The sequence below is a fragment of the Clinocottus analis genome, unplaced genomic scaffold (assembly GCF_023055335.1).
Source record: "Clinocottus analis isolate CAN_PGR_092001 unplaced genomic scaffold, fCliAna1.0.p SCAF_23, whole genome shotgun sequence".
Classification (NCBI taxonomy): domain Eukaryota; kingdom Metazoa; phylum Chordata; class Actinopteri; order Perciformes; family Cottidae; genus Clinocottus; species Clinocottus analis.
The window spans coordinates 6,254,111-6,269,892 of NW_027175965.1; the positions used below are offsets into that span (position 1 = coordinate 6,254,111).

Genomic DNA, 15,782 nt, shown 5'->3' on the forward strand with positions numbered 1-15,782 from the left:
TGCTCACTGCTGTGATTTGTTTGTTCAGGAGAGGGAGGGCTCGAGGGGGATTTGGGAGGAGGTGGGGTACAGAGTTAAAACATAGTAGGGTTTAATGATCAGCTAATCCCCCCTCCTCCACTGAGAGGGCAGTATATAACACAGGGCAGCCTGCTGTTCTCACTTCATTTCAACAGCAAAGAAGTCAGGGTTATAGGCAGAGGCAGAGCAAAGAGTGTTGAGTAGAGCACAAAGCAAGGGGAAAGAAGGCGCAGTGGTAGAAATTATTTCAAAATCCAGGATTGGACAAGAAAGTCACGATGAAGCGGTTTTGCCTGTTGCTGCTGCTCGCTGGTTCAACTGCTGCCATCCCTCTCGACTCCTTAGGAAGAGAACAGTACCTGACCCTGCCCTCGCAGGCCCTTACCACAACAGCAAGCCCAACCGAGGAAAAGTCTCGCTTTGCCATGCTGGATGATGTTCGCCTTCTCGCAAACGGACTACTTCAGCTGGGCCAGAGTCTACGAGAGTTCGTCCACAAGACCAAGGGCCAAATCAACGAAATCTTCCAAAAGTTAAACATTTTCGACCGCTCTTTCACCCAGCTCTCGGTGGTCACGTCTGAGATCAAGGAGGAGGAGGAGGAGCTGAAGAAGACCACAAATTACTTGAAGGCCAACAACGAGGAGATCAAGAACTTGTCGCTGGAAATCAACACTAAGATCAACGGCATCCTTCAGGAGCGCGTACAGCTGCAGAGCAAGGTGGGAAACCTGGAGGAGCGGCTGAAGGGACTGTCGCAGAGCATTATCCCCGTTGAGCAGCTGACTGAAATCACAACGCTCAAGGTAAGCGGCAAGTCTTATTCAAGTTTGCATCAGTCAGTGGGCCCACTGTACATGGCAATGGGAGAAAAGTGTGCAAGTAAAAAATGCACCAAACCATTCTCTTGAATTCAGTTTAGTTACTAATCTACTAATTTGAATTGCACCGACCTAAATGTGCCCTACGTGATAACATTTGGTGTCATATGACAATGATCTATTCCTGTATTACAGTAGTAAATTGTTGTGTTATTGTTTCCAACTGCACTTCGGCATCAGGCAAAATACGGCATGTGAGAAATATGGTTGATAGCATTGTGCAAATGATAACCGGCATAAGAAGAGCAAGGCAACCCATTGCAAAGTAATTTGTGTGGTTTTGCGTGGCTAATAGTCTCTTGGTTTTTACTTTTTTACTGATAGAATCAACCAAAAACTGGTGTTCAACCTGTAGTTTGTGGCTCAAGAGGTGCACACATTAAAACATTGTAAAATACAACACATGTTGTATGGAAGAATAATGCTTTTATTGTGTCTTTTTTCAGGAAGTGATTGAATCTCAAGAGAAAACGATTACAGATCTGCTGAAAGCTGTGAAGGAGCAGCATGATCAGCTCAACAACCAGAAAACCAAGATTATTAACTTGGAGGAAAAGGTAGACAACTGTTCAACAGGAGTTCAGAGGAGAACATGCTTTATGTGAGAGTGAAAGGGAAACTGCTTTTTATAGGGCTGACAAGATAATTTAACATCACAGATGTATTTTCATTCTCTTGCAGCTAAGCTATGACAGTTTTCAAGATACAGTCGATAAGCTGATGGATTTAGACCCTGCAGCGCCTGATATGTTTGAATATCTGACAGGAAACTCAACTGACCTGGACGTGAATGGTAACATTCATTCAAATGAATCGTCAGTTATTCAAAATGTTTGAATACATTTTAAACGCTTAAAACAAAAGCAAAATGCAAGAGTTTGACGAAATTTGAATGAATGCATTTTGCTTTTTTTTTAATTCTGTTTCAGACCTCCCAAGAGACTGCAGTGAGCTGTTCATCAAGGGAGAGACAACAAGTGGAATCTATGTTATCAAGCCAAACCAATCTGAACCATTCAATGTTTACTGTGAAATGGGTTCAGGTGAGTGAAACCACAGCCATCTGAGTCACAAAAATACTGTTTCTGTATTCACAAGCGCTTACATGTAGAAGGTGAAGTATTTGCATTTATGCATGTTTCAAATCAACAAGCGAGTAAACAAACGCTTATCAAGCCAGATAGCCAGAGAAACAGGTTATCCAAAAGAGCAGCAGACAATAGGGTGGAGACAACACTGTTAGCTTCTAGTTTATGAACAGCTCAGTCACGACCTTCTGTTTGTACCTTTTATGCAGAAAGCCGAGGCAGAATAACTAGCAACATTCTCACCTTTAGCAGGCTGAGTGAACCATGCTTATGATAAAGGAGGCTTCCTGATCCTTGTGTAAACTTTTGTGTTTGCTAGTACAACAATAACTTGACTTGAAATGTATTGCTAATCAATTCTATAGATGGAGGTTCAACTGTTATCCAACGCAGGGCGGATGATTCAGTGGATTTTGACAAGACATGGGACAAGTATGAGAAAGGCTTTGGAGATCTGGAAAGTGAGTACTTTTATTTTTTACTTTGCATTGAATTCAGCATATGCCGTTTGCCAAAACTATGCACACATATATATATATATATATATATATATATATATATATATATATATATATATATATATATATATATATATATATATATATATATATATACACTAAGTACTTACTCTGAATACCACCTTAACTTGAACAGACTTTATGGTCAAGGGGTGGGGAGGGGCAGGGGGGCATTTGCAAGTACTTCCTGTAAGCCTGGTCAAAGAAAACAGTAATTGTTTCATATCCTTCCTGAACTGAAAAGGGGACTTCCTGTATTGCCTGATTATATTTTTTGGCAGCCAGACATATCGTCGGTGCAGTCATGCCACATTCCAAAGAAAAAGGCTCCTGCAGCTATGAATTTTTACTTTTACTACCTACCTAATAAATATAGCTCACAGTTTGGAGCAGCAAACCATCCCACACCAAAGGAAACAAGTGTATAGAGTGCATGTCTGCTCTGATTATGGACCAGTTTATTGGAGACAAGTAGAAACTGATAAATGACTCAATAAAAACAGCAGTGTGGAAAAAAAACAATAAAACTAAAAACAAAATGTGTTTCCAAGAATTTCCACATTTGATGTGAATTGCAAATATGCTAACAGACAAAAGTGTGTGTTTTACATAAAATAACTACATCCTAACAAGATCAAAACTGACATATGTTACGCAGACGACTTCTGGTTGGGCTTAAAGAAGATCCACAGCTTTACCCAGCAGGGAGTTTACATCCTGCGGATTGATTTGGAGGACTGGAAGGAGGGGAAGCACTGGGCCGAGTACCGCTTCTCATTGGAGGGCACCTCTAAGGGCTACACCCTTCATGTCAGCCACTTCTCTGGGGACTTGCCCGATGCCATGGCCAACCGAAGCGGCATGAGGTTCTCCACTAAAGACAGAAATAATGACAACCACCGGAACTCCAACTGCGCTCGCACTTACACAGGTAAAAGAGTTTTACGGGATGATTCAGCAATGGTCATTTTCTTAAGACCAACTTGTCGCCAGCTTATGTTTATATAACTTCTGTCTCTTGTTCTGTCACTTTGGCAGGTGGTTGGTGGTTCAACGCTTGCAGAGAGACCAACCTTAATGGAAAGTATTTGTGGTTGAGGGCAAAAGGACGCTCTATGAGAAGGAAGGGCATTTACTGGAAGCCTGGCACAGGGCCCTCCTATTCCCTCAAGATGACCAAAATCTCCGTCCGACCAGCTCCCACTGCTGAAAGCTTCAACTGAACCCCTCAAGTCATTCCTTTTCTTACAACACTAGAGACATTTCACAAGCATTGATCGAATCTAGAACTCAGCCCAAAAAGTTGTATTAAAGTGGAATGTGAAGTAACACTCAGAAATTCTTAGTTTATCTGCATCATTAAGTTGATTGCTTGCAAAGAGCGTTTTGTCGGAGGCGGGTGCTGACCAACCAATAACGGGGCAAACATTTTTTAAATTGCTGAGCTGTCGCAATGATGCGACCGTGCCACACAGGTCATTAACCTATTGGGTATAATCAAGCAACGACAGTAGAATTGGCATTACGCAACATCTGCAATCATTTGCAAAATGGATATATTGATCAACATCAGCAACCGATTCAGAGCTGGCTGCAAAATGCAACTGCTACTGCAGTAGGAAAGAAAACTATGAAGAGAGATTCTGAGGTAATTAGAAAAACTGAGCTTGCTTGGCAAGAACATTGAAATAACCCTTAATGTATTTGACGGCTTCTATGTTAACAAAGCTATTTAAAATGAATATTATCTTTGTGATGTAAAACTGTTTCATGTTTTCAGGGTGCAAATGCACCAACATGCTAATACATAAGGCATGCACATTATATAAGTCATTGTTTAAGAGAAACACTGCATCTCCAACATCTCAAAATGTGTCCAAACTGGTTATTCTCTTTCCAATGAATGTCATGTTTGTGCAGCTTCATCTCACACTGCTTCATCCCGAGTTTGATGGAAAACAATCCACAAAGTGGGGACAATGTCAGCAGACAAATACTGTACAACATTGGAGAAAGAAAGCTTTGGCAGCACAATTATGATGGATTCTGCTTTGTTTGTTCTATTTTTTTTTTACTCTGTAAAGTATTTAAACCATTTCATGCTATTATACGACTTCTGCTGGTATTGTTAGAAGAACATCATTTTTGTGTATTTACAAATGTATTGAGTCATATTGACTTTTGTCCATTATTACAATATAACTAACTGTTCTGTAAATGTGGCTCATACTAACATGTCACCCTAATAAGTAGCTATGTGCTCTAACAAAACATATTTATGAAGTCAAAATAAAAATGTGTCACGAAATGGCCTTCATTGTATCATATGTAAGAAATTACTGCCATCACAGTCAGCAATACAGTATACTCATTACAATTTTTAAAACAATCGCTAATACAAAATATTCATTAAAAATGTGGATGCCTCAATATGCATGCTTCCACATTGCTATAATCTGCATAAACATTTTGTTTTCCAGCTCAGAACTTGAATTGTCCTGCTTACAGCTCATACTCTGACTGATCAAGTTTAGTAACCTAGTTGCACTCTTCAGTTTCGCTATGACCTCAGAGAGTATAGTCCATATACATATGTACTCAAAAGGAAAATTATTAAAAAGTTGTAAAAATAAAAATAAAATAAAAAACTCTGATCCCAGACAATATCCTTAGGATTTATATTCTTGAAAAAAAAAAACTCTATAATACAAAAGCAACTATTTTGAATCACTTTCACCCAGTTCTGCTGGCTCTCAATTAGGTCTGTCCTTAGTTAATCTACAATAGGAAGGCACCTGGTTATCTGCAGACAAACAAGGCCTGTGGAAGCAAGGTCATGTTAGCAGCAACGTCTGGCAGTGACAACATCACTGGAGAGTGACCTTTACAGATTTAGCACTTGTTCAGTTGGAATATGTACGCAGTATACTGGCATGTACCAAGAGGTGAACATTAACGAGACAGTGTCAGGCCTCACTGTGGAAAGCTTAATTTGATTTCTTCAGCTTTAAGTTGTGTTCAGGCTTTAATTGAAGTTGTTGTCCTTCACAGACTAAATGCTCACGACAGTGAGTTTGCATCCGGCTCACAGAGCATGTGGCATTTTGCCTATTTTCCATTTGCCTATATTTTCTAACAGGCAATCAATGTAACGCCTAAAAGAAAATAACAGCTGCTCGTGGTTATATCCCTCTATAGTCTTTGGATAAGTTAATACTTTCCAAAAAAGCAACTTTGAAAATTAGAGTCGCTTTATAATTAAAACAGTTAAAAACAGCTTGTATTTTTTGTAACCTATTGAGAATAAAACTTTAGCTTAACAAAATTGATATACTCTCCTCTCCAGACCAAATTGACTACAGTACAGCATATGGAACAAAAGCTCAGATTTCCACGCACAAAATGTATTTTTCTGTACCTGTATTTAGTGTTTGGCACATAGACGTCCCTGGCAGGGAACTCCAGGATCTCCCTGGTGGGGCGTACCCTGCTGTCTGGGTACGGTTTGACCTGCAGAAGGTCAGGGGTCAAGCAGTAGTGTGGGTTCTCTGGAGCTGGAGAAATGTCCAACTTTAACTGGGCTGTGGTAACAGAATGAAAACGGAACAAGTGAACAGGGAGGTAAAGAACGAGAAACATGTTATATATATTTGAAACACAACTGGTTTACTTCTTCAAATTTCCAAGTAATTCAAGGGAATCGTGACAAAAAATAGAGATGAGCCTCAGATTAACAACTTTTAACAGGGTTGAACTAAGCAACATTATTGTACCTGTGATGGGTCTAAGTCTCCTCAGCACCGAAGAAGGTCTTCTCATGTCAGCTAAGAACTTGTACAAGTCCTCGTCGCTCAATCTGTCCCCCTCCTGAAACTCACCAGTGCAACATATAAATATTTCATTCAAAATTACAAAGAGAAATCTGAACGTGTGTGATACGTAAGAGGACATATCCCTCTTCTTCTGTGTATGTGCAGCCTAATCTGTGCCTAATATGTCTGTATATTATATCAGACTTGTATATATGTGGGTGTGGAGACCTGTTTGAAAAAGTTGGTGATGGTAAGTGTTGCAGGTCTAAATCCTGTCAGACTGCATGACTCGTCTCCACTGGTGGTCCTCTCAAGGGAACGTCTTCCCATGATGCTCGAGTTCCTTCGTTCTGACCATGAGCCTTTTCTCTCTGTACACGGGGAAAAAAACAGCATTTTTAAAACTTAAATTCTTCATACTTCTGTCCTATGTAAAAGAGGAATTTTCTCTGATCAGCCTAGCAACAAAACAGCAGCCACCACAATCAGCATCAAAGATACCTTGTGAGGTTAACGGTTAGACAAACACCAAAGGTCAAACTCAAAATAACACACCGAGGATCAATATGACATGATGATTTGCTCTCCATTTGAATTTCCCTTGTACTATTTGTTGTTGGCCCATGAGCCTAATGTGTGTATGTATTTGTTGAATTTTGTTTTACAGATTCAGGAAATGTATCTGGTATTAGATCGGTACTCTGTATCAGCCCACACCCACAGCGCAGGTTTTGCCATCTGTATCTCGACTGAAAATTCTGAACTTAGATACTATATGTTTACAGTTACCATCTAAAGGGTTATTTCAAAAAGGGGAATGTCAGACCTGTGAGGCTCATCTCCAGCTCCGTATCCCTTTCAAGACTGCCAGCACTGTTCACAATGTTCATCAGGTGGATGGCGGTCCAGGCGAAGGGCATGCGGTAGCGGCCAAGACGTTGGCAGAACTGCTCCGATTGGCCACGAAGCTTCTCTAACTTCTCTTTATTCTACAAGAAAAAAAAACAGTTTTTTTGAATTTGCGATATTAGCCTATATTACAGTTTACGTATCGACTCTTATTTTTTAAAACTTGATTATTAATTGTACAACATTTAGGTGATAATACAGTTTGCATTGCCTGGAACAGCAATGCCATTTTAAAACTGAACTTTTGGCTAACATACTGGATAATAAAGAACATACAAATTATCTGTATAAGTATTATTATAATCCACCTAAGACATGCCTCAAAAGATTTTATGTGACATTTAACGTCTAATTCACATTGATCATACCTTGGCAGCATCTGACTCTTTGAAGACCATGTAAGGCTCGGCACACTCTCCAATATCACCTTGCTGCAGTACCTTTTCGAGCTGCAGACAAAGCACATACGTTCAGTCACCTCACTCAGACACAGCAACAAAATGATCAAACTTTTGTCTAATCTGCGAGTTTTCCACACAGACATATTATCTTGATATGTTCAATATTTGACTTGACAAGACAAAGGAAGATAAATCATAACTGCCGGACCTTGATGACAAGGAAGACATCTTGGGAAGGGTAAGAGATGGAAAATATGGCCGAGCGTGCCAGCGTCGAGATGGCCGCTGTCTGAATGTGCGGACGAAGTATCCCCTTCGTCTGCTCAGAGTTTAAGTCAAAGAAGAAGTTCTCCGATATCTGAGAGACACATCCAAACAGACACACAGGTGGTTATCACACAATCAGAACATACATGTTAAATCTAATCCATCGTCCATACCATGAAGGCCATTTATATTCAATCATAATATTTAAGTGACTGGCTGTGTTACAGCAACCTGATTTCTTCCTTGCAGTGGCTGATAAACACGATAACACATCAGTAACAAATTACCCACTTGTTAAAGTAATGGAGCTCCTGTACAGAGCAATATATATGAGAGATTTACTTATCAAGGCAACTGCTACCCTCTAGTGTTTGTGTGGAGACAACCAGCAGTGGATGATCTTCTTCAGATAGATACATGGTTAAAGTTTATGATTTAACTGCATTCTTACAAGCATAACAGGGCCACAACATAAAGTTTTATAGTCCACTCATCAAATTCATTTTGGCCTCCCAACAATTTTAATGGTTTGCAGAAGTGACATAACAACTCAGGGCTGAGGAGGCACTGAGGAAAGCATAACAGCTTACCTTTTTCTTTTCCTTGACATCGTATAAGGCCAAACTAGCAAATATCGGTTCAATTTCGATCTCAAACCTTCAAGGGGAGAAGAAAAAAAAGAGTGGGTCAGCAGAAAGCAGCAGTTAAATACAAGAGTTAAAGGTTTTTCCCCCCTGAAAAAGGCCGTCCACCACTTACTTCAAGGACAAGCACTTGACGAGTAGCCTCTGGCCAAGGTGTTCTTTGGGTACTTCAGGCACACAGTGGCGCTCAATGGGCTCCTCCTACACATTTACAGAGAAGATCACATACAAAAGAAAAATCCAGAAAAGAAAATTAGCGACATCCTGGGACTGGTTTACAACACAGAAGATTGAATTAATTGCGTAACCTGGACTGAATAACAGCCAGAACTTTGACATAGAATTACAAAATGTCCATATGAGCAGAAAGGGGTTCTAGCAAAATGAAACGGGTAAAGTATACCTCATCAAGGGCAGGGTGCAGAGCAAAGAGTTCGCGGTGGCGGTTGGCTTTGCGATGCTCTTCGTTGTGCCTGTCAATCTCCTCATTGGGGGCACGGTCGAGGAGGTGAGGGAGGAGGGCATCGGGAAGGGAGTTCTTCAAGTCAAAGATGCTGCAGGCCCAGCTGCCACGCGGGGTGTCGTCTATAGACATCGACCGCCGCTTAAGGTCATCCTACAGGACAAACGGAAAAAAAAGTCAAATGGGGGGAGGGGGGGGGACATCTCTTTCTTTGTTTGTTTTTTAACCAGTGATGATTAAGTACCTGGTCATCCTGGTAGCTGCTGTTGTCTGGCATCTCATCGGCCTCAAACACTTGTTTGGGCAGGCCTTTCTGACGCTCCTTCTGCTTGTCCAGAGTGTTGGGGTTAAAGCCTGTACCAAGCTTGTGGTATCTAATGGAGAAAACACACATATTAATGCTCAATGTATTCATAATTTTGTACAGCTATAATGTCAATTTTAAAGATTTAACGAGTGAAATTGAATTAAAAACAGCCAAATAATTCTAGACAGTGAGGCCTTACTTTCTGTTGACGACGGTCCAATCTTCTGTGTAGGATCTCACACAGTCTCTGACATGAGCATCAGTGTCCCTGAAGCCAGACAGACTCAATCAATCAAACAAGTTCTATTTTCACAGCAAGAGTCAGACTTTAAACACATTAGTCTCAGTGAACAAAGATGACAGGCTATCAGGCTGATGTTATTTAATCTTCTTGCAATGTTTGTGTCGCCTCTTCTGTCATATCAAGAGCCAAAGCTACAGTAAGTAATGACATTTAGCTCACAAGCCTTTCATCTTTTAACATGTGGAGCAGTGGAGTGACTGAACGACACTATTTTGCAAACTTTTGAAAATCATCCTGAAGTCACTATAACCTCCAAAAGTCCAAAAGCAATAGCGGCAAAATTAGAAAAAGATAATAGCATACACAAAAACAGCATTCTTTAAATAGGTGGTGATTGGTGCGATTAGGTTACTTTACTAATGAAACTCCCTGTGTGCAGCTAACACAAAGCAGGAAGTGGAAAGACGAGTTAGAAAAGCCTCGTGGCCATGTGGCATACATTTTGAGGAGTGCAACGCGGCAAATGATAACTTTTTCATTGTATAAATGATAAAGTGGAAAGTGGAAATCGAGTGTGGAACCACATGGGAAATTAAAACACAAATAGAACAACTATCACCCTCTAAATGTGGACATCTAAAGACAGTGCTCATAAGCCTTGAAGCTCCTTCCATTTGCATTTCGATAATTCGACCAGCACTTATCATGGCGGCCATTTCGATACTTCCGGGTCATTTCACTCGGTTCGAAACCTTCCAAACCAAAAAGGACTATTCGACCGCAGCTTATGTTTCTGGAGCTGCCATCCGCTCTCTTTTTGGCAAAGTAGTCTTTTGGTGGCAACTCATTATTTCTTGATTTGTGTTTGTTGGAAGAAAAACATATTCACTCTTAATCAGTTGCTGTTTCACTGTTATATTCAGACTTCTCATTGAACTGTCTCTGTTTAATCTTACACACAAACTCAGCATGTCTCCTGATAGCAATGAGACTGGGGAATCTGTAGGTTTCTGTCTTAAAGAACATGCAGTTCCTTTGTTATCATATGACTATTTCTTGCAAATGACTCCATGGGACGAGGGGGGGAAAGGTTCCCGATTAGACCGAAGATGTCATGAGGGTTTCTGTTAGTGGGTCATGTTGAGTATTTAAGAGGTGGTTCTTTGCAAGATCGTGGAGCAGTCTTGGATATGCAATTTGTCTATCACGTTGTACTTCTGACTCTGCTCTTTCCTTGCAACGAATAAATATTCCTGTTTGAATGATTTTACTCCAAGGTGTCGGGTGAATTTTTCTAACAGTGTTGTGATAAATATAAAATTCACCAACTGTATGACTGCGAGATGAGGTTTTACATCGACATGAGAATTTACGTTGGTGGCTAAAAAGAAGCAAACGTTGGTTGCATTTGTCACCGTCATCATGACCATAATTATGATCATAATGACCAACTTGCACCAGGCATTAAATTGAGAGCCGGGACTAATGGAGTGAAGCTATTCATGACCAAGTTTTTTCTTTCTTCCTTTCACTCGCTTCCAAAACAATGATTCAAGGTGTTTACTATTCAAAATCGGAGAGATCATGGAAAACACTACCAGCCTTGCCCACAGGGGCCACCAAAATCAACACATAATGATTGTTCCATGAAGTTGCTTTAAATCCACAACTGCCACTACCACCTAGAGTATTTCCACCAAACAGCGCTCTCACCCTTCTTCCGGGACGGCTTGTGCAACTGTGCGACACTCCCTGGGTGTGTGGATGACCTCAATATCATCTGGGGGAAACTCAATCAGATCTCTCAGGGGACCCGACTCAACGATGGGAGGGTGAGTAATGAGGTACTCCTCAAAATCCACTGGCTCCACCGCTTCTGTGAGGGGAACCTGGTGAGCGATGAGAGGGGGACATCAGAGGGATGAGAAAAGTGAATTAGCTGTGAAGACATTGTCAGCTAGTCAGTTCTCCTGTCTGCGCCTCTTCTAATTGTTAATGAACAGCAATGTCTTGGCAAAGTCTTTAAGTCTTACGGCTTTAGGGAAAAGTAATAGAGTTATGATAAATTAGTCATTCTGTGAATCTGCACCACTAACAGGTCCAAAATATGAGGGGCTTTTTTTGTATTGAGAGAACAGTTCTGGCTTATGGGTCATCTTAACAAATCTCGATTTAGGAAAATCACTTGTAAAAATGAAACATTTGTGATTTGCAAATGCTTTAAAATGCTGTTACGGTGATACAAGTAACCAGATTAGAAAGTGTCCTACAAGCTTCGACTGAGGGTTTCGCTGGTGTTACTCTGCTTTTAAAATGACAAACCCAGGGGAATCTCTGTTTCAGCAAGTTCAGTTTAAGTGGGAAAGTATGCGTATATTTGTCTCCGTCTTTCTTTCACTCTCTCGAGGAATTTTACCATAAATACCTTTCAAAGTTTAATTACAGGCCAACTGTAGCCCTAATTAGGGAGGAGAGGGGGAGTATTTGCTGGTGTTGTGACTCAGAGCTGCTGAAGGGCAATTTGCACTCACCCTTTAACAAACATATTGTCTGGCCTCAATCATTTGTAACCTTACAAACACTGCGGCAGAAAATGGATGTGGGGAGCAGGCCAATCAATGGTTAACCCTCATGGTATTTGGCATAACATAAACAACAGCTGTGCAGCCATTCTAATAAACAGAAAATTACATCCTTGTCTTAGGTTGTATTATTGTGGTGAGACTAATATCAGCAGGTATGTCTCCTGTTAAAATACTACCGGTACACTTACTTGAACATTTGTAACGGCTGGATATGACAAAAGGACCAAGGAGGTGAACTCAATCAATATTTGATGATGCATGTCTAACATCTAGCCTACATTTCAATCCTTGTAAATCTGCAAAATATTGATAGAATGGTAAAACTCAGAAATCATACATCAGTTGGGCACAACACATTGTTTTCCAGTATGGGGTTTCTTTAGACCAAAACAAAAAAAAGGGCGCGTGTGCAGACAGTTCATCATTGTCTGTGTTTGTTTTCCCACCAGAATTGTACTTGGGCAAATGTGAAAAATCAACAGTGTCTCAACTGTTGACAGCTGAGACACTGTCATTGTAATGTATGCTGTGTTTTCAGACTAAGAAGTAGCAGCAGCTGTCACACTTGTATGGTGATCAAAGACATGATATCAATATTAGGCTATGGCCTTTGAGACTACTCACTGTGTTGCTTGTTGCGGTCCCAACATTGAGGTTTTTGAATAGTTGCGGAGACCCCCCATATTGGCCAGCGATCTGCTTTCTGACCTCTGCTGCCACAGTCCTGCAAACAGAGGAGCGATAGAAAGGTTTAAGGAGGGAAAATGAGAGCCGGTGAATACAGTCCATTTTAAAAGTCTGTGTAATGATCCACGCACTAGACATTGTTGGCTTAATAAGGGCTTGTTGTTAGGACTGAGAATCACAACAATCTATTACTGTAACAATGTTTGGCTAAAAGAATAATGCGAGAATACAGGCCATTCTGCAAAACACAATACTGAAAGACATTCAGCTATGATACATAATGAATGATACTGCAAGGTAAACTTCTATTACACAGCCATAATAGAATAGTTACCTGTCTAACTGAAGAGGAAAATACACCCCTAAAATAGCTTAATTAAGCAACATGAGCTGATAGGTCAGGGGGGCATTCATACCACATAAATTCTGCAGCATAAAGACGGGCATGTCATACCTCTATCTCTTACCTGGTTTCCTGTCTCTTTCTACACTGTGAACTTCTGAATAAAAGGCAAAACTGACTACAAAATAAGAAGTGAATATTTGAAATGTGTGATACGCACCTGTGTGCGTAACAAAAGAGAAAACAATCGTACCTTTGGGGCCACTGTATCCACAGTATTACAAGTTACACCACACTATCAGTTGTGTTATTTGTTGCACCCTTATGGCTGAGAATAAGCAGAAAACTGAAAACTAACAGAAAGGATTCACAGCCAATTCCATCAATTACTTTCAGTCCCCAGAATAAGTGACATTGAGCATTTTAGCTTTTTTTAATTTCAGTATCTGTTATTCCTGTAGAACATGAAGAAGTTCAATGCTCTAACAAAGTGGCTAATATAATGCAAGAGTACTGTACAACCCAAAGTGACACTTGATGTCTTGTAAGACAAGATAAATTCACATTGCTGGAATTTTCTATTTGTACCTCAAATACATTAAGCTTTCAAAGATTAGGCTAAGTAACTTCAAGATAATTTTTTTTACACACAATTTGTATTTTCTCTCTGTGTCTCATAGTCCTTCCAATGTTTCTTCGGACAAAATCATATATCACACCCAGACCGAGAGGAAAGAAAAAAATAAAAACCTCTGGACACCAGTGGTCAGCACAAAGCTCTTGCTGTTCAACAACTGCTGTTGCCACGCTCATACACAGGTCCTTTAAATCACAGCTACCACCAAAACCATTCAGACCTTTGCCTTGAACAAAACAACAACGCAGCAAGTAGCCCAAAGTGACACAAACAAATAACAAATTCGAACCAAGGATAAGGGCTAAACACTGACGACTCAAGGTGATGTGACACACACACACAGGCAATATGGCTCCAAACTGTTATGATTCACTTTGTTTATTCAATGCACTTTGCGTCATAACCAACAATCTGTCTGTCTCCATCTCTCTGAAAAGGATTCTGAAAGCAATATCACAATAACTAGTTTGAAAGTTACAGTAATGGTGGTGAGCAAGGATTAGGTGTCATCCAGTCAGCAGTGATGCAAGACCACATGCAAGTCTGAACAGTCTGGTTTGAAGCCACGATAATGCTGAGTTCATCACTGGTTCCGTCATCAAAAATATAAGGTTGCAAAGTCGAGGAGGTTAAAAGATTATCTTCAGAAGAAGAAAGGTATAATGACAGCTCTATGGCCCAACTTTGGAATAACATGATAGCGTACTGTAGTAGAGATCCAGTGGCCTAAATGCAAAAGCACCGAACCGACAAACACATTCCAGTCCTCCCCAATGCCTCTCACCAAGCCTTTGCTAAGCAGTGTTCAACGCACCAACGAATAACTTGATGAAACAAATGGTCCTCTCTGTCTTGAAGATGGTAATAACATCAATAACGATAAGCAAAAAGTATTAAATGATGGCATTTGAAAATTAAAATATAAGAGAACCAGTCAACTAAGACATGTAACGTAAACTTCTGGGCAAAGTCCTTGGCAATGTAAGTCACTTAACATGTCACAGAGGCTATCTAACTTCCATTACTAAAAGTCAGCACACGTAAAAGGTAGAATTATGGCACTTCGTTTCTATGTTTGACTAAAGGCCGGGAGCAAGGTTAACAGATTTTACGTCGGAAAACAGCAAACAAATGTTTAACCTTGTGTTTAGATTTCAACTGCCCAAATGCATGCAGTAGACACAATATCACAAAGACTTGCACAATATTATTCTGATCCAACAGCCAAGAAGTTTAAAATGCTGGTTTTCAGAAAGTAGTCTCCATAGTCTCTGTGGTGACTTTTGAGTGCAGAGTTTCTGATATTGTAGTGCTGTATGGAATCATATTGTAAAATGTACATGGTATCACTGTGTATGTTCATCTGTAATGTTGTCAGCTGACCATCCTATCAGGCATCGCAGCCTCATCTTGTGTCAACAACATGCCATGAGATGGGGCATTCTCAATCCACATAAATCAATACTAAACTCTAAATAATTTGATGTGGTTTTGATTCACGGGTACCGGATTCACACTATAATAGAAAGGCATGAAACACCAACAATGAAGTGACATAACTTCAGAATCCAACCCATGATGTGTAGAAAAATTACCTGGGTTCATCTAGATTAACATATCTAAGAGAGGAAAATAGAGAAGATCATGTGTATGCATTCTGTAATAATGTATTTATTTTTCCCATACAGAAAACAAAATTGACAACAGATATTCATCCTCTCCATGAACGTAATATCATACGATAATCTCTCCCGAAAAGTGCAGAATCGTATATTCATCCAGTAAAGATGTCTGACACTGATTCAGAGAAAACCCAAAACAAGAAGCAGATTGACTTGAGTGTAAATACAATGATGAACTAAACATGTTGGTGTCGATGGGGAGACAACGAGACATATATCTATCAATCACCTGGGAAGCTGGTGTTTGACAGCTCGCACAAAGACCTTTGTTAAAGAGATTAACGTACTTTGAT

The 15,782-nt window shown here is 40.2% G+C and overlaps 2 protein-coding genes across 19 annotated transcripts in view; one reads left to right on the forward strand and one right to left on the reverse strand.

Moving 5' to 3' along the window:
* Positions 1-15,782, reverse strand: part of dock7 (dedicator of cytokinesis 7) — a 45,760-nt gene that overhangs the window by 29,287 nt on the left and 691 nt on the right. For all 18 annotated transcript variants that reach the window (XM_068589757.1, XM_068589756.1, XM_068589754.1 and 15 more), the window contains exons 2-14: positions 12,765-12,864; positions 11,269-11,444; positions 9,511-9,579; positions 9,249-9,378; positions 8,945-9,157; positions 8,657-8,742; positions 8,488-8,554; positions 7,839-7,988; positions 7,598-7,678; positions 7,147-7,309; positions 6,549-6,691; positions 6,282-6,375; positions 5,927-6,089 (exon numbers count right to left, since the gene is read on the reverse strand). In XM_068589757.1, coding sequence (XP_068445858.1) covers positions 5,927-6,089; positions 6,282-6,375; positions 6,549-6,691; positions 7,147-7,309; positions 7,598-7,678; positions 7,839-7,988; positions 8,488-8,554; positions 8,657-8,742; positions 8,945-9,157; positions 9,249-9,378; positions 9,511-9,579; positions 11,269-11,444; positions 12,765-12,864 — 1,635 coding nt within the window. The remainder of the gene's footprint in view (positions 1-5,926; positions 6,090-6,281; positions 6,376-6,548; positions 6,692-7,146; positions 7,310-7,597; positions 7,679-7,838; positions 7,989-8,487; positions 8,555-8,656; positions 8,743-8,944; positions 9,158-9,248; positions 9,379-9,510; positions 9,580-11,268; positions 11,445-12,764; positions 12,865-15,782) is intronic.
* Positions 185-4,786, forward strand: angptl3 (angiopoietin-like 3). Its single transcript, XM_068589877.1, has 7 exons — positions 185-827; positions 1,349-1,459; positions 1,584-1,695; positions 1,832-1,945; positions 2,356-2,451; positions 3,167-3,439; positions 3,547-4,786. Exons 1-7 carry the CDS (start codon positions 300-302, stop codon positions 3,729-3,731), a joined length of 1,419 nt encoding a protein of 472 aa, XP_068445978.1. The 5' UTR covers positions 185-299; the 3' UTR covers positions 3,732-4,786.